At 42.0% G+C, this 25,949-nt stretch overlaps 1 protein-coding gene across 2 annotated transcripts in view; it reads right to left on the bottom strand.

The window, feature by feature from the left end:
• Positions 1 to 25,949, bottom strand: part of Runx1t1 (RUNX1 partner transcriptional co-repressor 1) — a 144,690-nt gene that overhangs the window by 97,913 nt on the left and 20,828 nt on the right. The window contains exon 1 of one of the 2 annotated variants that reach the window (XM_038347417.1): positions 16,801 to 16,888. The exons of the other annotated variant lie outside the window; for it this stretch is intronic. Coding sequence (XP_038203345.1) covers positions 16,801 to 16,888 — 88 coding nt within the window. Of the gene's footprint in view, positions 1 to 16,800; positions 16,889 to 25,949 lie in introns of those variants that run through there. 2 annotated transcript variants of the gene reach the window in all.

The following is a 25,949-nucleotide window of genomic DNA, read 5'->3' as shown; positions in this document are numbered from 1 at the left end:
ACGCACACACTCGCATGCACACACACGCACACACACGCACACACACGCACACACACACACGCACACACACACACGCACACACACACACGCACACACACGCACACGCACACGCACACACACGCACACACACACCATCATCATCATCATCATCGCTTGCAAGCCTTGATGTTAAAAACAGAAAAACAAGCCTAGTACACAGTGGCTATAAATGCCAAATCAATTTTCAGCAGATAATAAAGCCCGTGTTTTACAATCAGCAATGCACTGCTTTACTACCCCAAAATGTAAGCTAATAATATATAGCTCTCCTAAATGGAAAATGCAGATACGTTGTTAGAAAACGGGCCGGCTGTGAGAGGCTGGATCGCTCCTGCAGGGACCTTCTCAGAGCTGTGTGTGAGTGTTTTGAAAATATCACATGATGTGGCCATGTGTTAAAAATTACAGCCAGTAAGTTCTCTGCTAGGAAAAATATGTGGGCAATTTATGAAATGCACTCCAGGATGGAGAAGTCTTAAGTAAAACCAGATTTTCAAAACAAACCCTTTCCCCCGCCTTTTGGAAACTTGAACTTAAAAAAAAAAAAAATTCCCAGCACATCTGGAGAGCAGGACCATTGAGAAAGGGTGGTCTGACCTAATGCTAGCCATCTTCTGAAAGAACAGCACTATTTCTGGGCTCCGGGGACTGTGCTCACTGACTGTCCTTTTAAGGAAGCAGTCCTGCACGCATTCTGGAGGTCAACGCATGTTGTTTGATAATAGTACTCAAAGACTGATAAAAACTAAATAGTTCAGAAAACTTGGGGTTACTTTCGCTTGAAACAATATAACACCAAGGTCCGCCAGACTTCCATTTCCTTTTCTTATACACAAGGATCAGCTTGTCAAGAAAAAAAAAAAAAAACCCAAAAACAAAAACAAAAGCAAAAGCAGTGACAGGCAGTGAGGTCAGATTTCTTCCTAAGTGAGCTAAGCAACTTTAGCACAGCTCGCTTCTCCAAGCCTGCACGAGCTCCTTTGACTTTTCATAGCTCGCTCTGTAACAGTGTGTTATCCACCGCTAACAAGAGGAGGGGGTGTTCTTTTTCTCAAAACAGTTCCACAAAAGCCAAAATTAAAACTTCTTCTTCACCTGCCCACTCCCAGGATGCTGTGTGCCTGAGTAAGCTCAGAGTCCGCACATCTGTTTCTAGTGACTCTCAGCTTCATAAGAGACATCTTAGATCTGAAGACTATTACATCAAGTCTGAGACAAGGAACCACTTCTGACACTTGAATTACTAACAAATGAATTAGAAAGCTGATATTTAAATGTGTAGGCAATAAAATTCTACACAGAATGTTCTATTAAAAATGCAAAGCTACCCCCAAGATGGCTAAAAAAAATTGTCTGTGAATATAAATATACACGAATGGAATGAAATATGCTAAAAACCTATTAAGAGGTAGTCGATCTGATACTAGACTTAAAAAAAATAATAATACAGATGGGTGTCAAAAATAGTATCAGATGTGCTCAAGTATGGTCATCCTGGAATGTGCTCACAGTCGCAGCTTTTGATAGACTCTGCATCCAAGAGCAAGGCTCTCTAACATGGAGGGAGGGAAGGAGAGAAGAAGGGAAGGAGGAAGGAAAGGGGGAGAAAGGGAAGGAGGGAGGGAGAGGGGAGAGAGAACACCCATACTCCAGAACACCTGTATAGAACCAGCCAGATATTAACAACTAAACACTAAAGCCAACTTGCAAGGGCAAAGCCTTAGGAAGAGTTCAATGCTTTGAAGATTACTTCAATAATCAAGTAAAGAACAGGGAGAAGAGGCCCTAACCAGTCCCCATCCCTTAGTATCATACACAAGTGGCTTTGGTTCTATTTTACCAAAATACAACGGACTCCAGAGGATGCTGCTACATCATGTAACACTCATCTATTAAGAGCATAAAAACAAAGAACATTTGAATTCTAAAATTTACATGAAACTGTGCTCCGATGGTCTGGCAGAATAAAAAATAAATAAAACACAAGAACTTTTACACCAGTTCCATATGATACACCAGGGGTGCATTTCCTCTCCAGCTGCATGGCACATACAAATCAAGATGAAAACTTAAAGTGTTGAAATGACCTTTCTAAGACCTCAGCTATTATCCTTTCGGTAAATGAGCTTCCCCGTAGTTCAGCCTCTGTGCGTCCCTAGTCCCTCAAACAACAGGCAAAGTGCAATCCTGGACCGACCAATGGTGATAAGAATGGACTCCGAGACGGGGTCCTAAAGGGGAAACATTCCTCAAACAACTGGTGATGCCCACACACAACTGTGGCCGCAGAAAACTGGCAGATAATGTTTCAAAACACCATCTGGGAGGTGCGCAGACTCTGACCAAGCGCAGGCGCTTCTGCCTGCCCTACCCAAATAATCTGCACACCAGAGCCAGCTGGAAGCCCTGAGTGTCCTGCCTTCATCTACTCTGCACTCTGCACAGGACAGTTGAGAGAGTTCTCCAGAGCAGCACGGCAGAGACAGCCCCTTCTCCTCAGCGGGCTTCACAGGCAGAGCCTTCCTTGGCAGCAACCACAGAAACACTCCAGTCTCCAAAGATAATATTTTCTGGGGAAATTGTCATACACTAAATTTCCAGGGATACAAGAATGTCACTAATCCAGCATGCTTCCAAATGACCAGATTTCAATTATTTAGATGATAACATCTAAAGACTATGATTTAGGGTAAGAAATCCCTTCTAGTGCCAAAGCGTCTTTCATTTTCTTTAACATAAACAGCTCTTCACAGACCTTCGCCTAGAAATCTTCCATAATCTAAAAACTCTCTCCACAAACAAATATCCGACATAGAAAGTGAAGATGACAGTCCTGAAACCCAGAACAGAGACAGCCCTTCTTAGTGACGCTGACCCCCTGTGTAAACTGCTCAGGAAAAACCATCCGCGGCCATCCTTTCCCTCTGCTTCAAAGGCAAACCGCTCTGTACCCTGCACTCCTACCAGATTTTAATAGCTTTCTTTATGCTGCTTCCCAGTCACACCTCCACCACCCCACAGTCTCTCCCTGCCCTCCTCCCATACAGTAGTGGCAGGGCAGTTGGTATTTTCCATGCATGATAGAGAGTAAAAGCTTCCTTCCTTTGCAAGAAAAGAGGGCTCACTCACCAGGCATCCTGGAATCCAGCGTGTAACACACTGAAAGCGACTCTGTGTTAAGAGGGGGCGCGATGCGGGCTCATGCCTCCTGTTCTGGAATGTGCGGGGCGGTGGAGAGGAGGGCCATCAGAGGGGCTGGGGCGGCATGGCCCGAGGCAGGGAGCTGGGCGCGTGCGCCTGCCAGCCAGAGACAGATGGAGAGCTGACACTCCGGATTGCACTTGGAGCAGAAATGTGGAAGATGACAGGAGCACATGTGGCCTTGAACCCAGCCCTGTCTCTTCAGGCAGAACAATGACAGGGACGTGTGTGCAAAGTATCACAACTCCTGCCTCCCCTTCTCCACTCTACCTCCCGCCCCGGGTCCAGAGCACCAAAAAGCAGAAAGTGAAATGTAGAAAGATAAGCTAAATGCTGAATAATTCATTCACCACCACCCCCTTCCCAGCTCAAAGTTAACCCTTATCTTGCCAAAAGATGGCAATGTTGACCTGGCCCCCAAGACTCACACTGCAAGGCTTCCTTCCACTTCTAATTTTAACAGACATTACTGGGAAGTAAGGCTCAAAACAAACAAGGGCACAGACCACAAAGCTCTCTTATTGATCTGGAAACCCCGGACAACCTCAAGACATCTTGTAAGATTGTGTGTTGTGCCAGCTCACCGTCCGGCACAGAGTACCGGGAGTATTATCTCATCAGCTTCCTGGTGACATGTGTACAACAGACCCCTTTTTTTGGAAGCAGAATCCAACCATTTTTAGTGAGCTAGGGAACTTCGAATCCCCTGGGATTCCGTGTTGATATGCTCCAAACATTTCCAGCTTACCCTTTCTGCTTTGCATAGAGATCCACAGGAGACAAAAACAAAATCTTCACTGTAAAATAAAGCCTTTTCAAAAGCTGAATGATCATGCCCTCCCTCCTGATTTCTGTATTTTTTTTTTTTTTGCTTTTTTTTTCACACCCTTAGATGTTTATCCTGACCGTGAATAACACACACCCAGCCTGGTTCAATGGGCTCTCTGCCTATTAAGCTTTAATGGACACCATGATATATAAAACGAGGAGCCTTTGTGACAATGCTTTATCTAAAGCTGGCTATTTTCCTCTCAGCGGTCTCTCCTTAGTCCTTTGTAAAACATCCTTGCCTCGTAGGAGAAACATAAGCCTGCCTGCCTGGCTTGCACGCCTGTCTCTAAACACACACAAAACGCAGAAGGACAATATCATTTCATTCTCTTCTCAAACTCTTCTGTACGATTTAACACTCTTCCCTGGGTCTGTGTTGTTTGTTTGTTTTAACCACAGGGCTGCGTGGTGGTCGATCCCTCAGGCTCTACCTTTCCAATGCACATCCAACCCTCTAGACACAGAATTCTACTAAACAATTCTACTCAGGACTGACCAACCAGCCAGCTCAGTGACCATGAAGACAGGATCGGCCCCTTTAACCCTTGCTGTTCTGGCAGTGAGCAACATGCCCTTTGCTTATTTGACAGTTTCTGTAAGCTTTTGTCAATTTGGCTTTTACCCCCTCTCCTGGCTGCCTTCAAGAAATTCTAAAAGACCCCTTCTGAAAACAGGCAGTGATTTCTCCCTCTACCCATTGTCTTCCCATCCCCCTGCCCAAGAGTGTTTCAGAACACAAACCCACGACACACTCTGCACAAACGAAAAATAGATCATCTTTGATAAACAGCACCGATCAATAAGAACTTCTACAGCCCCTGAACACTGTACCCGAGAAGGGCTGCTTCAGCCAGTGAACCCCTCAAAAATCCATCACTGTCAGAGCCAACTTGTAAAAAGACTACAATTCATAATGATTACTCCACTCTGTCACTAATAGTATACTACACTCTATTTATGAGGCCAATCTTTTTGTTCATCTTAGTTAGATGTCACTTGTAATGAGGTTCTGTGTAATGGATTTCAGTTCGGTAAAGCACCAAGCGCAAACACTCTGGTGACAGAAAGCGTTATAGTATGCATGAGTGTGATCATCAATTACCAGGGCCTTTATGAAATCCAGAATCCTAAATCTGAAGATTTTTTAAAAGCCACTCAGTGCTACACCACACTTTTTTATAATGTTATACCTATGTTGGAAAGAAAACATGTTCACAGTGGGACGCCCAACCTTCCACCAACATGCACGGCGAATCACTTCTAAAATAGAAAACCAGATGACAAAATGCTATACACTTCAAGAAAACTGGATGATATCTGGTTTTAAAACTGGGTCTTAATATCGGTACACTCCACGCCTCTAAAGCACAGCTCGGAAAATTGAACTTCCATACGCTGTGTGATTATGTATCTTTTCTATGTGTAAAAAGGCTTTTTAAGCTGTTATCTGACTACAGTAATTGCCACTTTAAATTGATCCACGTCAACAAAACCTGGATCCCTGGAGATTCTCACCTAGAAGTCTGATTGCAGAAAGGGCCTGGCTGAACGTGCATGGGAGGCTGGTTCAGCGTGTTTCTCAAGGAGCCCATTCCCGTCTTTAGCCCAGAGACAGGCAAAGCTGCAGCGCCATTTGGCATCTCTCCCTGAGCTGGGAAACCCGGGTATGTATAGATACAATGACTTGGATAGAAATAACTTACCCTTTAACAAAAAGAGTACGAGGAGCCAAGATCTCTAACCTCCAAACCGTACAATAAAAATAGACAATCAATAGCGTGACGAATGTATTTTTATAGGTGAAAGATGAGCAGCAACAAAGAAGCCAAGCGTGTGCTGGAAAAGTTTTCTCCCGTGCAAAACACTGTCCTGCATCACCGTCCACGTGCAGTTTGGAAAATCAAAATATATTCCAAACAACAAAGAATACATTAATGATCCATTAAGCACTTTCTCAGAAAAGTCATGGCCATTAATACATAACTTTTGATTTCATAGAAAGCCTATTATTAAAGGCAGTTTCAAAATGAGAGTTATCTAAACTGTCACTTTCAAAATCAGCAAATGTAGCCAGTAATGAAATACTGGACTCATTAAAGAAGAGAAAAAAAATACGTGACTGGTTTTGTGACGGCAACTTTGTATCACTCATCCTAGCCAAGCCATGCCAGGCCACTTCCACAGCAGAACAGCCCAGGCTTCCCTTTGTTCAGATCTGACTCAGCCCCAGACAACAGCCATGCAGGGGCATTATCTGCAGCAGAGAGACCTCCACCCTGCTGGAGGGAGAATTGCACAGAAGCTTTTCCAGGGCCTTCTCAGCTCCCCTCCCTGCCTCTTGCAGACTGTTGTGTTACACTGTGCCTGCACACAGTGGGTATTAAGTGAGTTAATTCAAAGGATCTGGAACCTCATTGATCCTAATTGAAAGCAATACACCCAACCAAATACTTTCCTACCCCATCTGCTCTGGCCTGCCACCAGCTATTCAATACAAGAGAATTAATAGTTTCAGATATTCTAACCGGCCCAATAAAGGCACTCATTTAAGCAGGGCTGCATTAACAACGTGAAAAAAAACAAGGGCAAAATGGGTTCAAATGGAGCATTTTACTTCTGGTTGGCTTTCACCAAGCCGAATAAGGTTTATTCTGACTTTTTATGTGCAAGACTTGATAAACTGAATGAGAAGGCACTCAATGATCAGCCAACGAGCATTGATGAATGGCCACGGAGACCCCCCCTTGCTCTCAGGGAGACCCTTCCACAAAGTGGCGCACCAGCTTGAAAGGGCGGGCTCACAAATGTCCAGATTTCTCCGCTTGCTTGTTCCACTTTCTATCTCAGACCACTGGCCACCAAATGAGGCTGACATATTGGAAAATAATGTTTTATGGGCGAGTGCTAAAAAATAAAATGGAAGCATTAGCTCTGCTTTCAAATTCAAATCTTCTGGTTTTGTCAGACCCCAAAGGTTTTGATTTTCCACCCAGCTGGAAGCTATTAGTGTCTTCTAAAGGCATCCCACTGACAGGGCAAACCTACCTAATGTGGGAGCCGTTGGGTGGAGGGAGATGGACCCCTCCGGATGATTTCCTAACTTCTCGTCACTCTGACAGTCGATTAAATAGATACAACACCCAGTAAAAACGTACGTTAATTTGTTTCTGCCCCTGAAAGACATTTGAAACTGTATTAAATAAAGGCCATAATAGATTGTCTCCTGACAAAGATAAATCCAATTATACTTTGTCTGCAAGGAAACAAATGGCGTATGTTTTAGGCTGTAACGTAAGATACAGCCAACCCCGAAGAAATGAGTGGGAAAGAAAATAAGTCATAAAATTCACGGAGTGTCCCATCGTGGTGAGAGGGGAGCTGTCATCTTTTCTATAAATGCCTGCTGTAAAGAGATAGACACAGTCAGACAATTTCTAGTATTTTCTTTGGGGAATGATTGGCAAGCACTTACACTTCCTCAACTGTCAGCTGGCACCCAGAAAGAGACCACGAGAACTTCGCTTAATTGACAATGGAGCAGTGTTGTGACTGCCACCTTAAGAATCTGAAGGGTGTATAAACCATCATGGGGTCAAAGGGTCTTGAGGGCTGTCCTGGAGGGCCAAAGTAGGATGCAAAAAAAGGGAAAGGAGACAGGCTGGAGAGAGAGAAAGCTTGTCGCGACGGCTGATTACACAGAAATTACCAAGGCAGAAAGGCTTGGACCGTTTGCAACGAGATGGACAAGGCCCCCTCCAGCCTGCAGAGAACGTGCTATGTGGTCCTTTGTGACATCGTATGATTCCAGGCCAGTGGGAGGCAGGGAGGTAGGTGGTGACATCACAACCCCTACACTTCACCTTCATCTTCTACACTCTAAAACTAATGCAGGAATAATGTCTTCCTAGTAACCCAGTCTCTGTGACATTTTCCCACTCTTCACCATGTTTGTAAAACAAAGCAGCACATACAAACATTTTGACAGGTTTTTATTTGTTTATGTGTGTTTGTTTTTCTTCTTCAAGACAGGTTTTCACTGGGAAGCCCTAGCTGACCTGGATCTCACTCTGCAGACCAGGCTGGCCTCGAACTCACAGAGATCCATCTACCTCTGTCTGCTGAGTGCTGGGATTAAAGGCGTGCGCCGTCCACCACTGCTACCTCTACACCTAACATTTTTACAGTTTTTTAAGCAATGTATTTGATTTAGGGGCTCTGGTCAACAAAAGTTATCTAGACAAACATGGTGATGCCTACCCTTAATAACAACACCCAGGAGACAGTCACATCTCTGAAAGCTTTAAGACCAATCTGGTCTACATAGCAAGTTCTAGGCTAGTCAGAGCAACATAGGGGTATTCATAATTCATAATTCTAGGCTAGTCAGAGCAACCCTATCTCCAAAAAGAAAAAGAGAAAAAGAGAAAAAGAGAGGAAGAAAGAAACCCTCGAATACACACACACTCCATGTACAAAAGCAAATATGTTTGTTATTATATACATAAATATGGAGATTTATGTGCATTTGTGTAAAATAAAGTCTTAAAAGTATTACTTGCTAGCAGTAAATAGAACCTGTTATTTGTAATTATTATTTATTTATAATAGTGACAGTGTCTTTACAGTATCACAATATATTATATACTTTTGGTAGTAAACAACTTTTGACTTGTACTATCTAAAAAACTAGAATCTGGACACTGCTTTAACATGCACTTTGGTTGAACATTATTGTATGCAAATGAAACGTAAGCCTACTAATGTTCTTAAAAGTAGATTTTTTTTCCCCACAGGAAAAATGTGGTTTAAATTCTTTTTTCTTTCTAGAGTTCAAATAAAAACAGTTTGGGTTTAACCTATAATGAAGAACGCTGGCTCTACAGACTCTCCTTTCAAATAAAACCATCGCTCTCTGATTGGAAAGCAAGATCTCTGAGAGATCTATTTGCACACAAATCTGCAGATAAGTTACCATTTCCATCCCATTTTCTAACCTCAAACCCATGGGGATAAAATAGAAGGTATCTAGCTACTCTGCTCTGTGCCTGTGACACTATATGGAAAATCTTTGTCTCAAAGTCACCACCTTCCCATCGTGACTAATGGCTAGTTAGCTTTGTTAAAATGCAAGGTGATGGCGTATGCTCCAGTGAACTTTCCCTGCTCTGAGCACCAGAGACAAAAACCCGCAGCTCTGCCGTGCACAGGCAGCCATCTGGACAGCTTTCCCTCAAAGCCCAGCCCACACCACACTGCAGGCAGAATCTGAGTGCTCCAGAGCTCTGTGGGGCTATTCATGACATACCAAGTTCACAGTCTCTGCTTGTAGGCTTGCAACAATAAATGCTAATGAGGGCTATGAATGACAATTTTAAAGACAATGAAAAGGTCTCCAAATCCCTTGCATATGGAGACACTGTTTTCCAAACTTCACCTTCTGTTGCAGCGCTGTCAGAATCTAAAGGATTAAAAAAAATAATAATGACCTAAGGAAAACAATAAGATGGTGAAAGCTGAACTGAATCCTTAAGATTTCCAGAGAAAGCGATCTGTATAGGGCCAGCAAACAACAGACTTTACCAACCCACGAACAACCCCATGAATTCATAAGGCACCTTTGATCTCCATTACCCTTGTGTCGTGGACAGTACGCTCTTGCTGAACACTGACACACCACCCTTTTGAGCCTGTGACGCATTAATCCAAAAATAATTATAACCAGCATGATGCCCATCATCATTCTTGCTCCGAATAGTAGATATTCCACATACTTTATAACAACAAAAAACAAAACAGGTTCTCTTCCGGTAACATCCTGGTCCTAAGAACCAACACGACAGCAGAGGCATAGAGGGGTGCCACTAGTTAGAAGCCTGCCTGATCTGCACAGCAAGTTCTAGGCCAACTGTGGTTTCAGAGTATAAGGCCATACCCCACAAAATCGCAAACATAATATTTAGAAATGATCACATGCGGCCATGGTTCTGGCAGTGCGATTTCACGAGATGATTATTCTCCAAACCCTCTGAAATGGGCATATATTATATTTTGGACCAAATAGACTCTATATAATAATATTGCTTTCAATGCAATTTAAAAAAACAGAACAAAAAAAGCATAAACATAGGAATATTTTAAACATCAACAAAAAAGATTCTTCTTGTTATGGTTAGAGGATCTGCCTAGCAGCTAATTCTTTTCATTAACACAGACGTAAACACTTTCAACAAAATCCACCAGGTGGAGCAAAGACACAGCAATACAAGGATCCCAGATTTTTTTTTTCCACTCTCTGGTCATATTCCTCAGTGCTTTTTACCTCTAGCAAATGCCCACCTTTATTTCTCCGCATTGCAAATTCTTAAAGTCTATGCAATACACTAATTTGTTACATTTCTATATAGATTCAAACTTACTTACTAAAACAAACAAACAAAACTTTTAGCTATAAAGAGTTCTATTACCAAATTTCACTCCAAAATGAGTTTTATTTGCCCGAATAATTCCCAGCATAGCATGTCTGCTAGAGTACCAGGTGAATTTTAACATTTATGTTTTATAGTGACCCCAGAGGTGCCCATCACTCACAGCTCTCCCCCCCCCCCCCACGACCAGGCAGGATATAATTCATTGATGGATAGTCTTTTTTTTTTTTTTTTTTTTTTTTGTTTTTGTTTTTCGAGACAGGGTTTCTCTGCAGCTTTTTTAGAGCCTGTCCTGGAACTAGCTCTTGTAGACCAGGCTGGCCTCGAACTCACAGAGATCCGCCTGCCTCTGCCTCCCGAGTGCTGGGATTAAAGGCGTGCGCCACCACCGCCCGGCGATGGATAGTCTTAAATATAGATAATACAGTAAGTAGAGTGCTTCAAATCTTCCAACCTCAGCTCAGTTCACTTAGAAACTTCAACACTTACTTCCACTTAATAAAATTACCCTTAATTATATGTCTCAGAAAACAAAAACAAAAACACGTTTTATGTGAAAATGTCCCTTTTGCATTCCTGTTCGTAAACTGATACAAGGACAAGTTCCTAACACAGTTGTTCACCTGCTCTTGGCTACCCACTCTCCTCTCTTCCACATCACCTTTTCTTTCTTGGTTTTCCTTTTCTTTTCTTGGGTTTTCCTCCAAGTAGACAGGGCAAACTCACCTGAAAGCCACAGCTCTAGCCATTTGTCTCTCCAAGGCCTCTCCTGCTACACTGCACCCAGGGCTGGCTAGCATCCTTTGCATTCCAAAAAGCTGGGACTAAAAGATGACCAGCCAAAGCTGAGCGCTGGGGCTGCTGGGTGGGGATGCAAAGGAGAGTCTGTCTGTCTGTAAACAATGAGTTAGGAATGCTGGCAGTGGCTACAAATATATTTTTATGGTTTTCCCCCCGTGTGCATGCTGGTGTTGAAAAGAGAAATACACTGAAGGAGATACAGCAGCCCGCTACATAAATAAACAGGAACGAGCCTACCCATAGAGAACTCCAGGCAGAGTGACTTAATGCCTGGCGGGTAACAGACCACCTGGCCAGGTCTGTCGCCAGGGACACCAGGCTAATCCAGCCATTTAAATGATTATACACTTTCCCCTGGCACAGTACACAAATACTCAACCACAGACATTATATCCACAAAGGTAATAGGAATAAAAAGTTTCAAAAATAATTCCCACCAAATACTTTCCTACGAAGTCCAACTGGGTGCACCAAAGGGATACACAGAACCTATTGCTCCTAGCTGAGCTACGTTTGTGCCGTCTTCAGAAGAACAAACTGCTCTTTTTACACACCCACGACTCTTATTTGTATTTATGTAGGCAGACGTGCCTCTAAAGGCTAAATGTCCTTCAGACTGCATGGCAGAGTCCTCATGAAGTAGTTGGAAAAATCTAAATCACTGCAACACATGTAGTCACACTTTCCTCTGATTCTGAAGGAAAAAGTACAACCACCCTTGCTCCCCACCCAAAGGGAGGGCACTTTATCAGTCCACACTATAGATAAGGAAACTGCCAGACTCCTCTGGAGAAAGGTAAGGTCTTGTTATATCCCGGAGACCTCTCAAAGGGTTCCATCTCCAAGCATTTCTTAGACTGTTTTCACTGTGTGATTCCCCAAAATTAGACATACTGCTAACCAATATTATTTCTCACCACCTCCAGCTTCCTCAAAGGGAGTGTGCCCCTTCTCACTGTGAATGTCAACACTATATTCAAATTCCAAGGAAACAGAGAAAGACCCAAATGCCAAAAATTCTATTACCTTTCGTTTCAAACGGGATATTCAATATTCACATATGATTAATCATCTTGGAACTGTTAGTTCCACATGAAATTATGATTAGTGAGTCTGACCACACAATAGCAACACACAGGGATGCCATCACACAGGTTTGAAAACTAAGATCTCCGTCTTCTGCTGGCTAACGTGGTAGAGTGAGTGAGAGGTACTGAGCCACAGCAAGGCCAGAAGTAGGAAAGGAGAGAGCCACATGTTTAAATCCTTTGCAGAAAGAGGGAAGCCAAGCCTATCTGTCAGTATAGACCAGGAGCAATGAGCAGGGGACACAGTCCTGGCAGGAATCTCAGATTCACAGCCAAACCCTCTTACACACAATGACTGAACCAGACTGAGGCTGGGACAGACAGGGCAGGCCTCACAGGATGTCAGAGCGCCAGGAGGCTGCAGGAGATACTGGGCTTTCCCACACTGCCAGGCTGACCGTTTTGCTCTTCAGGTAATTAAACAAGGAAGCCGGCTGCTGGGTAGGAGCTGACCCTGAAGCCTTGGCTCCATGGTTCTGCAGATCAACTTCCCCAAGCACTGCCTGGAGCATGGGTAGAAGGGCCCCTTTCATTCTCCAGCATTTCCTCTCTCCACCCCTTCCAAAATATGACCCAGAAACAATTCCTGCTGCCTACAAAAACATCCCACCCATGCATGAATCTGAACTTACAGGTGAGGACCTCTCTTGGCACTCCCAGACATCACCCAGCACATGTGAAAGAGAAATTACCCGAATCACAGAGCTTTAGTAGAGATTCACATACAACAATCTCAGGTCACACAGCAGTGTCTTCACCAAACAAAGTCAGTTAAAGAAAAAGCATTACTACATTGTGTTAATGTGCGTTGAATTGCAAGATGACTCTTCAAATTCAGCCAATGCTAGAAAAATGGTTTCTGATAGCCTTAGTTCACAGATGAAGTATTTCTTCTAATAGTAACTCATACAATTGTTTCAAGCTTTGATAATTGTCATTAATACTAGGAATTAACACCAAAAATCACTAAGAATTTTATTTAAACAAAATTCTTAAGTGTTTTTTATATCCACTATCAGCACTGAGGGTCAGGAAGGTGAAAAAAAATCTCCTAGAAGATAAGAAAGTCCCACTTGAAGTTTGTGTGCACACCAAGCAATGATTAGGCTTCCTACACACAATATAGTCTCCCTTCCTTCATTTCAAAATCCACAGAGCAAAATATTGGCTGTAAGAGACAGAGACCAAAAGAGGGAAGAACACAAAAGCATGCCTGCTTGTCTGTGTTCAACACAAAGAACATTAAATGAAAACAACTGGCACGCTGCCAAATTCCTATAGAGGCAAAGAGATTCAAATAAATTGATTTCACGCATCACACTGACCTGGGATCAGTGTGCAACGCTACAATAAGCTCAAAGCGCCATGTGGGGCAGAGCTCATTAATGCTATCATACCTTCAAATATAACCACAACAACAACAAAAAAAAGAACCCAAAATCAAATAAATACAGACACTGCTTAAAAAAGCAATTTTACTTAAGAATGAACTTTCATATTCTGCTACTCATACTCAAAGGTGTGTGAGGCATTGCTGATAAGGCATTCATTCTCTTTGCTGAGGCAAATATGGCCCTGGAATCTATGCAATCTCTGAAAACTGGCAACACCTAAATATTCCATTCCATATGCAGGAACATTAAACACACAGCACCCTGAGTGAATTTCCTGTCACTCTTTCCTTTCTTCATCCTGACAGCCAAGAGATTTTTATTTTTAATATACCAAATACTGTAATAGACCCATGTCAGAAGTGTCCTTAAGAGCTTATAAGGGCAAGTTTATCAGGCAAGATACCACTCCTGCCGGCTCCGAACACAGGTAACCATCACAAGAGTACCTACTAAGAGAGAAGAGCTCTACAGGGACTCTAGATAATCAAGCACTGGCGCCTGCCCGCTGGGCATGCTGCCCGCTGGGCATGCTCCCTGCCTAGGGGCGTGGCTCAGTGGTCCAAATTGAGGCTGTGACGCCTATGGCCCTGAGGTTCACTCTGAGCACCAAAAACAACCATAAAACAAAACAGAAAAGCCACCAGAGTGAAAGACGGCAGCGTTTCAGCTTCTCCAGCTCCCACTGGCAGTGCGCCCCTGGGCTCTGCTTTCTGCCTCAGAGTCCCCACACAAACCAGACTCTGGCGCCTCCTCAGGCTGTTCGCACTCAGAGCGCCAGCTTTTCAGCTGGTAATTCTTTGCTTTGTCTGCTTCCAAATTACAACTCCAGGAACCCAATGGATTCCAGGTGCTTGCAAATGCAAAGGGTGTGCGGGGTATTATTTTTTGTTGTTGTTGTTCTTCTTCTTGGCTTCTTGGGCGAACTCGATTCTCAGGCTCGTATTTCTTTCTATTCAGCTATTACTATCTCCAAAAGGAAGAGAGAACAAGGAATACCTCTTAACACTACGTGGAAAACAAAGGAAACCTGAAAGTTTTAAAGCGTGTCATCATAACAAGCCGGACAATGTCCACGACTTTCAAGGTTCACGCACAGAGTGAAAGAATGCTGGGGTGGGGGGAGGTTCTGCATGGAACCTGTGCTACAATAGACACACTAACGTGTATGAAGGAGCATGGCCCCATGCTGCTGTTGCTCTCCAGAGGCTTTCCCACTCTGTAGCAGTTCAGATCTGCCATGCCACAGAGGTAGTCCATGTGACCAGAGGAGACTCTGATAGCTGTGGGATGGGGTGGGCAGATGATGATTTTATGTCTCTACAGGATGTACTCGAGTTTTTAAATCCAGTATCTTTTTCAATATTTAAGTAACACTTTAGATATTTTTGCCATATAATCTGAACCCCCATAGAGATAACAAGGCAAAATGCTGAGTTCTGTTCTGTTCTCAAATAGCTGCCTTGTTCAGATGCTAAAACACACACACACACACACACACACACACACACACACACAAAACCAATTCTAAATCAGGGGTGGGTGTTACTCTGAGTTACAGTAGCGATCCGTACCTTTCTGTCCTCATTACTTTGTTTCCTTTGAGTTATGGTAAGGATTCGCACCTTTCTTTTTCTCTGTGCAGGACTGGAGAGGCCTAATCAACCACGGTTAGCATTGTCAAAACTTAAGTCTAATAACAGGAGTCCATAAACAGAAAAGAAGATAGAAGCGAGAGCAATCTCATCTGGGTGACACAATTGCCCTCCTTGCCTTCTCCTTGGAATTGGTGTCTCTCACAAGTCACACAGAAAGACAAAGAAATGAAGGAGGGACCAAAGGAAAAAAAAAAATACAAACACAGACGCCAAATTGCCGAACTTCCCCAGGAAGGATATACAATTCCATGCGGAATTATTTTACTTTCCATGCTCCCAAAGAGACACTCATTTATCAACACTTTCCTGAGAATGGCAAGCCAGTTAGTGAGATCCCTGTGTAGCACACACCTGCAATCCTGCCACTCAGGAAGTGGCAATTCAGGGATCAAATGTTCAAAGTCCCCTCTTGGCTAGACCGTCTCAAGCAAACAGCAAACAAACCACCACAACAACAATAACAAGTAACAAGCCAGCAAGTGTTCTGAGGAATTAGGAACTGCATGGAGCAGGGGCTGTGGGACAGGGGCCAGCAGGAATGTTTCCAAAGCAATGGCCAAAGACGCTGAGTATTTTGCTATTCCTGTTTGCAGAAAGTTAGGCAGTCACAGGGTGCCAGCCCCAGTATCACACAGCATTTGTATTGACTTTCAGCTCAATCTTACCACAGCTTTTTCTTATGAGTGGAGCCTCTGATCAAGTCCATAACCTGGAGCAGAGCTTGCTACAGGGTCATTAACACCCCACCCATGGCTCGAGGCAGATATTCGGAAGCCTCTAGCCAAGTGGCAATATATACATCATTTATGGTTGGTGTTTTCCTAAAGTCAGACATCACTTTTTTTAAAAATATGTCTACAGATAAGAATTCTGCTCAGAACGTGATGGTTACCTCAAAGGTTTTTTTTTTTTTTAAATCAAAATCCATCAGAAGAAATCATAAACTGAAAACTACGTGCTTGCTTGTTCAGTCAACAAGCTGAGAAAACACCATTTTCTCATTGCAATAAACACAAAAATCATGGCATAGTCTCACTATTCTATTCCAAGTATTGCTCAGTTTCTAACAGATGTGCTATGAAACATAGCAAGAAACAGAAAAAAAAATGGCAATTGATCATTTGATATCTTTAGATCAAACTATTAAGCAGAATTCCCTTGGGCATATATTGATCCCAACCTCAACCCGCACCCAGAGACTCCACACATAAGTGGTTAAAATGTAAGCACAACTCTATCAACAGGTGCTAGAATAAGAAAGAGAAAAATCTGCACAATTATAACTGATTGGAAGAAAACGATAGAGTGGTTTTTCTGGCACATAAAGGAAACAATAAAAAAATCAGAATATGTATCTGTTCCTTACCTTGGCAACCTTCAAAGCTCGCCTTCCTCCGACAGTCACCTATCACTACACTCAGTGCTCTCCAAGTGTTTCTTTTCACAGAAATCATTCTCCACCAAGCGCTCTGCTAACTTCCTCTGCTGTTCTGACTGGGACACAGATAAGCTCACCAGCCCACAGATCAATCCTTTCTATTGACAACAACAAAGGGGGAAAAAAATGTACACATCACAACCAGGCTAAAGCATCCCACCCATCGCTTTACATGATAAACCAGGCCAGCTTTGTGCTTGCTTAAGACACAGATACAGACTCTTCTATTTTGTGGCAGAATTCCAAACACTTCCCATTTCCTTAGTTTCCTGGAAGTGGTGTACTAGGAGACCCTGAACCTGTCAATCATCTGACTCAAGAGTAAACACCCTCTGAACGCCAGAGCTCTTTTTAGTTGGTTTTAAAGTATGCATCCACCGATCCCTTAAGAAGGCAGGTTACCCTTTGCCCATGTCAAAAGTAAATAAATAACTGGTCAGGTATGACATTCAAAGTTTTGTGGTTTTTTGTTGTTTTGTTTTGTTTTGTTTTTTTTTTTTTTCGGTTAGGTTCTTTCAAAACAAAGTACCCATACATACTCTCTCCTCCCTCTGAAGCTCCAACACTCATTATTGGCTACAATCGGTGAAAACAATTGATGATCATGAAGAATAATCTTTATGTAATTGGCTACTTTAAAAGAAATATTAAAGCAAGATATGGTATGTGAAATCTATAATCTGAGCACACAAGAAACTGAGGCAGGAGACTTGCCAAGAATTTATATAATGAATTTCAGGCCAGCCTAAGCAAGCAAGCAAGCAAGCAAGAAAAAAGAAAGAAAGAGGAAAAAGAAAAACCAAAAAATTTTGCTTCCATGCTTCCAGAAAAGAAAAAAATGGAAGAGAGAGAGAGAGAGAGAGAGAGAGAGAGAGAGAGAGGGAGGGAGGGAGGGAGAGAGGAAAGCGGAGGGAGAGAGGGAGCAGGAGGGAGAGAAGGAAGGGAGGGAGGGAGAGAGGGAGGGAGGGAGGGAGGGAGGGAGGGAGGGAGGGAGGAAGGAAGGAAGGAAGGAAGGAAACCTTAGTTAAGAAAATTGTTGATGGACCATTCTGCTCAGCTAGTAAGTCTGTACTACTTTCTTCTATGAGATCCAAATTTTCTCATTTTGCCAGCTTGATTGGCAACTTTAGAATCAATCTTTCTTCATCCATTCAAACACTCCATTTTGTGCCTACCACCCACCTACCACTGTTAGGACCAGTAGTATGAATCCCCGCAAACGGCACAATGATTTTCCACTTAATTCCTATGAACTATAAAAGCTCAAGAAAGCATATGTACGTAAAGTAGAAATTCAATAAATAACAAAAGAATATAGCTTCGGAAAAGCAATCGCAAAAAATGATCACTATAAATGATGCTATATTTTATTCTAATTACTTCTCAGGGATTTAAGGTGGTAAATACGCTCAAGCAAACAGCTCCTTAAACTGTGGGCTGCAGCCTGATATGGGGTCACTCAACTGAGTATGAAGGTTATGAAAAATTAGGCAGCAGTAAAAGACTTCTGAAAGAACTCGAGTCAACGTTTAACTAAAAGCTCAAATCTGCATGCATTGACGCATTTCTGACACTGTCTGCCCATGCTGTACACATGTCTTCATTGCAGCCTTAGCTGAGCAAACATGTACCCTGTGTGCTGGGTATGTGTCTCTCAACACCAGTGACTGAGGCCTGAAACACCTCAGCTCAGGTTAGAGGTTGAGGCATATGAGGATTGCAGTGTTGTTACTGGACACATGAAGTTCTCTGATCATCTAGAAACGTCAGGAGGGTTTAATTACAGAAAACAAAGACTGCATAGTTTTCAATGTAACTCTTCAGCATGTATCAAATTAGTATATTAGTGTGTTCTTGAATAGGGTTAGCATATTTGGTTTCAAAAAGTTGATGTTTGAGTTGCTGACTTGAGTTTCATTTTTTTTAAAAAAAAAATCATTAACTGAGTTTTGGCTTGGGATAAGGGCAAACTTTTCAACAATCTATGAAATGGCCCTAAACATAGTTTTGCCATTTTGTAGTATGAATTTCTGCAAAGCAGCATTCTCAGTATTGATAATCATAAAATCAAAACATCGACCACCTCTGAAAAATGCAGAAGATGCACAAAACCTTGCAGTGTTAAATGCTCAGCCAAGATTTCGCTTCTTATGTAAGCAAGTTGCATTAGTAACCAAATCCATGTTCAGTTTTAGCAGAAGGAAGAAGTACATATCAAAGTGTGATTTTAAAATAAAATTCTTGCCAGGTGATGGTGGCGCACGCCTTTAATCCCAGCACTTGGGAGGCTGAGGTAGGCTGATCTCTGTAAGTTCGAAGCCAGCCTGGTCTATTGGGTAAGTAACAGGACAAGCTCCAAAGCTACACAGAGAAACCATGTCTTGAAAAACAAAACAAAACAAAAATTAAATAACATTCTTTATAATTTATTATCAGTGCTTAATTTATTGTGTTTCTATTTTATATACTTACATATATAGAATCACATAAAAATTTATCAGGCAGAGGGGGTCATGAGTTGAAACAGCTTAAGTAGCCCTACTCTGACATACTTCAAAGCTGTATTCCATTTCGTATCTATGCCTTCTATATGCCACCATGTGGCTCTGCTGTGAGTCAATGCTTGTTTCTGGCTCTTTATAGTCAAATAAAATAAAATATTCACAAAATAAGAAAAATGTGGTTCATATTCCCTTGTTGGGAATTGTCTCAAAGAACAGCAAAGGCAATCAGTTAGAAACTGAAAACGTCTAATTTACTATGAAAACTAATATTTTTATTAACAAGTAACAAAAAATACTTCAAATAGAAAGTAACCAAGATACATCGATATTTATAACGTATTCCAATTATATAAATATTCAAATACTGTGGGTGAGGAGAAAACAGAAAGAGAAAAATAAATACAATTATAAAAACTAAATAGGACTACATGTGGAGAATGCAATATATTTCCTTATGAAACCAATTTTGTCATTTCCCAATGCCAAGGCAAAAAATAATTAAATAAATAAAAGTCAAAACAGAAGCTCAAAAAAAAAATGGGGCAAAGAAGAAAGCAGACAGACTTTTTCTTTTAGATTTTAGTCATGATCTATGAAATCATTTTTTTCTTCAACAATTGTCAACAAAGACCTCAGAGAGGAACTGTCAATAAAAGATATATCCACTAATGATTCCTCGTGGGTCAGTATGGGCCACAGTTGACTGTCTTCTCTGAAGAAATGAAGCTAAGGAAATAAACCCTGGGGTTAGTCTGCCCCTCCCATACATGCAGACTTAGGTCAGTTTCTAACCAAAAACAAAAACTTTCAGTTCTGAGACACATAACATTATCATGTGAAGAAACGTCTGAGAGACAAACTAGATGATGGGAAACAGCCATGTAGAGCAGAACACAGTGTTACGTTTCTGAACCCCACTTACAGCATCTATTGTAAGGAGGACTCAGAAGACGAGTTAGCAGAAAGACAATGCTGCCAAACATTTCACACGTACACATTTACGATTTTGAAAGTTAGCAGAGTACACAAACACACACTCAAACGCCACAGAATGCAAACCTAAAGTGGCTGATCAGCAGCCCTCGCCTTAGATGCCTCATACGGGAAATGCTGTGCCGCCATCAATAGCGTTTCAAAAGGAGGGAGGTAGAGGTGAAAGAGGAAGTCAGGGGAGAGAGGAGGAGAAGGGAGGAAGGGAAAAAAGAGGGAGGGAAGAAAGGAGAAAAGGAGAGAGAGAGAGAGAGAGAGAGAGAGAGAGAGAGAGAGAGAGAGAGGAGAGAGAGAGAGAGAGAGAGAGAGAGAGAGGAGAGAGAACAAGCTAGCTAATCTCTGGATTTGGAGTTTATTTTGTATCTCATACATCTAACCTATTAAAACTCTTCCCAGATGAAATGGCAATAAAGTGAACAACAGCCATCAACATTATGACTAATATATTCAAACATTTGTGTACCTGTTCCACAGAAAAGTTTCTATCACACACCCATGACAGGAAAATTTCAAAATTTCCCTTTATCTTTAATAATTTCTTTGTTCAACCCTCAGCCCTGAAATACACAAAGCCTCTTCATGAGGTGGGGGCAGGGAGCACATACATCTACTAAGGAAAGTTTGAAGGCCGGGCTCCAATAAGGGTAGAATGCCTCGAACAATTTGTAGCTCTACAAGAGTGTTATTAAAAAGGCTCAACGTGCTGTATTACCATGGAAATTGTGGAAAACATACATTCCCAAACAAATATTACTTTTTCTCAATGGTATGAAGTAATGAAAAGCACATGTTTAAATCTGCGATGTGTGCAGTAGTTCAAGCTGCAGCTAATAGAAAATACAGAAAGTGAACTCCGCTATATAAAGGATTCTTGTTACAGAAATATAATGTGAAAACCAGATGCAGACAGAAAACCTTAATCACAGATGGGAATGTAATCACTGGCATACAGAATACGTTTTTGATCAATCTTAACCATATGCTCAATGTATTTATTTTCTAAGGAATGCAATAACTTGAGAGAACCTTCTATTTGAATTCAGTTAACCTCATATTTATAATGCTTTTATCTTACTCCCCCATCCCTTCAGTGTGTACACTGAGCCAAGGTTTTAAAAGGAAGAGCTGCTGGCCTTGGCAAATCACTCTTGTATCAGTTTATCTTTCAAAAATTTAATAGGATGTAAAGACTACACACATCCAAATCAGCCTCCGAAGAGATGAAGTGCAGCTGCCCGATACAGCACTGCTCAGTCACTGCCTAAACACGTGCTCGGGAGTCTTCCATCCACATCTGAGGAAGTTTTTCTTTGAGAAAATAATATATGATTAATCAAAGAAGTGAACATTTACACACACTTCTTTTAGCTATCAACCTTGATTGACAGAACATTAACTTCTCTTGACTGAAAACATCTTCTTGAATAAAGAGCATACATTTATATGAAAAAAAAAAAACCAAACCAAGATTGACTTTTGGTTTATCAAAGTAACCTACTGAAAGAAGACCTGACCTTACTGGATCCCCACATCTAGCAATGTGTGGTGTTCTCCTTGGGAGGTACTCTTGCCATGCCCCTCAATCTGAAGAAGATGGCAGAACTCAGTGGCTCAACCTGAACCACAGACTTTACTCAACCTCTAGCAGGATGCAACTGGACACTGTGTTTCGCAGTGTCCCATGTCACAGGTCATGGGAACTACATTTCAGTATCCCAGTTCCACAAGCTGCCTTGAGCCTCCGTGACAAGTGCTCATGCATAGTCACCCTCTTACTAGTAACTACCCACACCTCCTGATCCACTCCCAGACACACGGCCCTCAGCCCTCATCCTCACCTAATCAACCAAGACCCACACGACAGTTTTCAGCCTGCTCCCCAGCCGTGGCTTCAGCTCATCCCCCTTGTCTGCCTGCATAGGCCTCCAGACAGACACTCCATCCCTTCCTTCCAGCTTGGTCTCCTTCCCTCAAGGCTCTGCTCACTGACTGGGGCAGATCTCACTCCAATACTCATCTCCCCCAAAAGAGGTCTGAAGCCATTGGAGATTTGCCTCCCCCCACCTCTCCCATCATCATAATATGGTTTCCTAATTGCCGTTGTTGTGTCTGACACTACAGGACACGTTCCACTGGCTTCTTGATTATGCCTCGCTCCCCATTCCAAAGTTCTGAGAGGAGTCCTACCTGTGTTTCTTGTCACCCAGTGCTCAATATTTTACATTGCACTTGGCACATAAAAAAAAAATCCAGAATAAAAAATAAATAAACAAATGAACCCACCTAATGAAGTTCCCTAGGGACCCAGTTCATCGCTTAAGACATTCATGAATCTTTTCCTGGACAGCTATTGATCAAGTGACCTTTCTGTGTTTTTGAGATTGCCCTAGGACTGTCATCTCTATCAGACTTGGCTACCTTCTTCCTACTAGATGTCATGCACATGTGCCTATTCCCATGAGTGCTGTACAGTCAGGGTCCAAGATAAGAATTATTCAGACCACTAAGGCCATCACTGACTCCAACCCAGAACAGAACTCAGTTAATGACCATTGAAACTCAGGGCCATACAGTCTGTGATGCTGAGTCTTAATAGATTGAGAGATGTCTAGAACATTCCCTTACCTTTTCTGTTTCATGGCAATGATATAAACAGCCTCCTACTTCCCCATCATGTTCCCATCTCTATGATTATTTTGCTTTATCATGGGCCTGCAAGAGTTGCTGGCCTCCTCTGCCCTAAAACCTCTAAAACACTGAGCCAAAATATACCTTACCCACTGTGGGACAACGGTCTTGTACACTGTAAAGATTTGTCACTTGTATTGGTTTAATAAAATGCTGATTGGGCAGTAGCCAGGCAAGAAGTTTAGGTGGAGTGACCAGAATAGGAGAATTCTGGGAAAAGAAAAGACAGTCTACAGTCATCACAGAGAAAGCAAGATGATAAGATAATGCCTCCCTGATAACAGGTACCAAGCCATGTGGCTAACACAGACAAGAATTATGGATTAACGTAAGATGTAAGAAGTGGTTACTAAGAAGCCTAAGCTACTAGACCAACCAGTTTATAATTAATGTAGACCCTTGTGTATTTCTTTGAGACAGAAACTTCTGTCAACAAATAATGCCAACGTGGACAAATGCATCCGTATAAAACCTGAGACAACTTGGGAAGTAATTCTAGACACACACACACACACACACACACACACACACACACACAGAGTTAAGCACAGCTTCTTGGTAGCAGCATTTTCTCGGGTAGGCTCTGTTTGCTAGAGGCAAGCATGTCACATTTAAGAGAGGCTTCCTGACTTAGTTTTAGCTGCAAAAACGTTGCAGCTCTTTTAAGAGGCCCTGCCACCAAACACTTAGATGATGTTGATGAATAGCCAACAGCATGCTTCTTGGTGGTGGCAGGGATCTTGAAACTCCATACAGTTATGGCAATAAATATGTCTCACACCAGTACCTCTACCATGAAACTAGACTCTCAGAAAGCTAAGGAATAGGGTGGATCCATCTGAAAAAGTCATGGCTTTAATTCTAGCCATACTGTTTAGCAAATTAAAGACTCATGAGGTCAGAAAAAGAGAGATATACAGTAAAGATAGATTCAAATGAAAAAAGTCTAAGTGGTTAATAGTGTGCTTTAAAATATATGTAGGCTTGAAAGAGAAGAAAAAAGGATAAACTCCTTTTTTTAAAAAAAAAAAAAAAGACAGTAGTTGGGTGTGGTGGCACACACCTTTAATCCCAGCACTTGGGAGGCAGAGGCAGGCAAATCTCTGTGGGTTCAAAGATAGCCTGGTCTACAGAGTAAGTTCTAGGACAGCCAAAGATACACAGTGAAACCCTGTCTCAAAAAAAAAAAAAAAAAACAAAAATTAAAACTAAAAATAAAAGAAACAGAGTTTAAAATAAAGTCACATAAAGATGGAAACTATACAAAGAATCTGGATACTATATGTTATTGTGCTGTCTTTGAATTGTTTGGTGGCTGAGGAAGGAGCAACAGTTGCTAAAAGACATTTGATTATAAATGCTGCTGGATTAATCCAACATATATATTTTGGAAATGCCCTGACTTCAACTTTTAAGTCAAAAGATATGTTACTTGGGAGAAGAGGTTTTGCTTTTGTTTCCACAGGAAATAAGAGGTTGTGGATTTATTCTGGGTTAAGAAAAATCATGTTTGATCAAAGAAGACCCCCTGAAAAAAATCTCTGATAGGAGCAGATGGCTCAGATGATCCAACATTTCAGAGGACCTCTGTTGGAGTTTCCTCTGAGTTCTACATCCAGAACAACCTCAAGACTTCTGGCTAAGACGATCAAACCTCACAGAATATTCTAGTCAGGACTTGACCATAATCCTAAATTTTCTTTAGGTCCCCATAAGATCATCAGCACCCCAAGCAACAGGAAGTCACCTGGAAAACTATGCCCACATTCCCAAGAAATGGATTATGGATGTTTGTCTTTGTTTAGAGTGTTGGTTACAAGTTGTTATGGATTAATGGTCAGGAAAAAAGCCCAACAAAGAAGATTAGATTCAGAGTTCTTGTTTTGAAAAGAAAAAAGGGAGGAAGAACTGTGGGACAATGGTCTTGTACGCTGTAAAGATTTGTCACTTGTATTGGTTTAATAAAATGCTGACTGACCTGTAGCCAGGCAAGGGGGGTGACCAGAATTGGAGAATTCTGGGAAGAAGAAAGGTTCAGTCTACAGTAGTCACGCAGACACAGTGGAAGCAAGATGAGAATGCCTTGCTTATAAAAAAGGTACCAAGCCACGTGGCTAACACAGACAAGAATTATGGGTTAATATAAGATGTAAGAATTAATTAATAAGAAGCATGAAATAATAGACCAACCAGTTTATAATTAATGGAGACCTCTGTGTAATTCTTTGGGACTGGGGGACCGGCAGAACATAAGCCTCTGTCAACATTTACCTGCTTTAAGTTGCTTCTTCTGGCTGTTTGTCACCGTAACAAAACAGTTGCCCAAGGTGAAAGGCATACACTTACTGCAGCAAGCTTTAGGCATACGTCTCTCAGTTGAGTTTGTTAAGAAAAAGATCTTATCAGATCTTTATGCCTTCATACCTTACATTGGTACAGCACACTCACCTCAAGAATGTTAGTTACATTATGAGTACGTATGGTCAGCTGCTTTTCCAGGCAAAAGAAAAGGGCAGGGGGTCAGCACTGACAAGATGTCTCATCTCATTCTTGCAGTATCATCGTTCCCTGCCCTCAAGACTTCGCATACACAGATGCATGACCAGACCCTAACATCACCCCAGGAATGGTTTCCCAGCCATGGGAATTCGTCTCACCCCACTATTTCCATCATTCTAATATTGGTTGCTGCCTTCATTGCATTGATCATGGTATGGACATATCTTACTGTCTTTTTATGAACTTTCTCCCTCTTATTGATTTGTACATTCTCCTATCCCCCATACATGCCTTTACACTTAGCGCACAGCGGTAACCCAAAATAAAAAGCCTCACACAAATGAGCTAAGCTAAAGTAGTATCACAGCAGCCCAATTCAGCTCTTGGGAATCTCAC

This window comes from Arvicola amphibius, chromosome 11, assembly GCF_903992535.2.
Source record: "Arvicola amphibius chromosome 11, mArvAmp1.2, whole genome shotgun sequence".
Classification (NCBI taxonomy): Eukaryota; Metazoa; Chordata; class Mammalia; order Rodentia; family Cricetidae; genus Arvicola; species Arvicola amphibius.
This window is presented reverse-complemented; position numbering and strand designations above follow the sequence as displayed.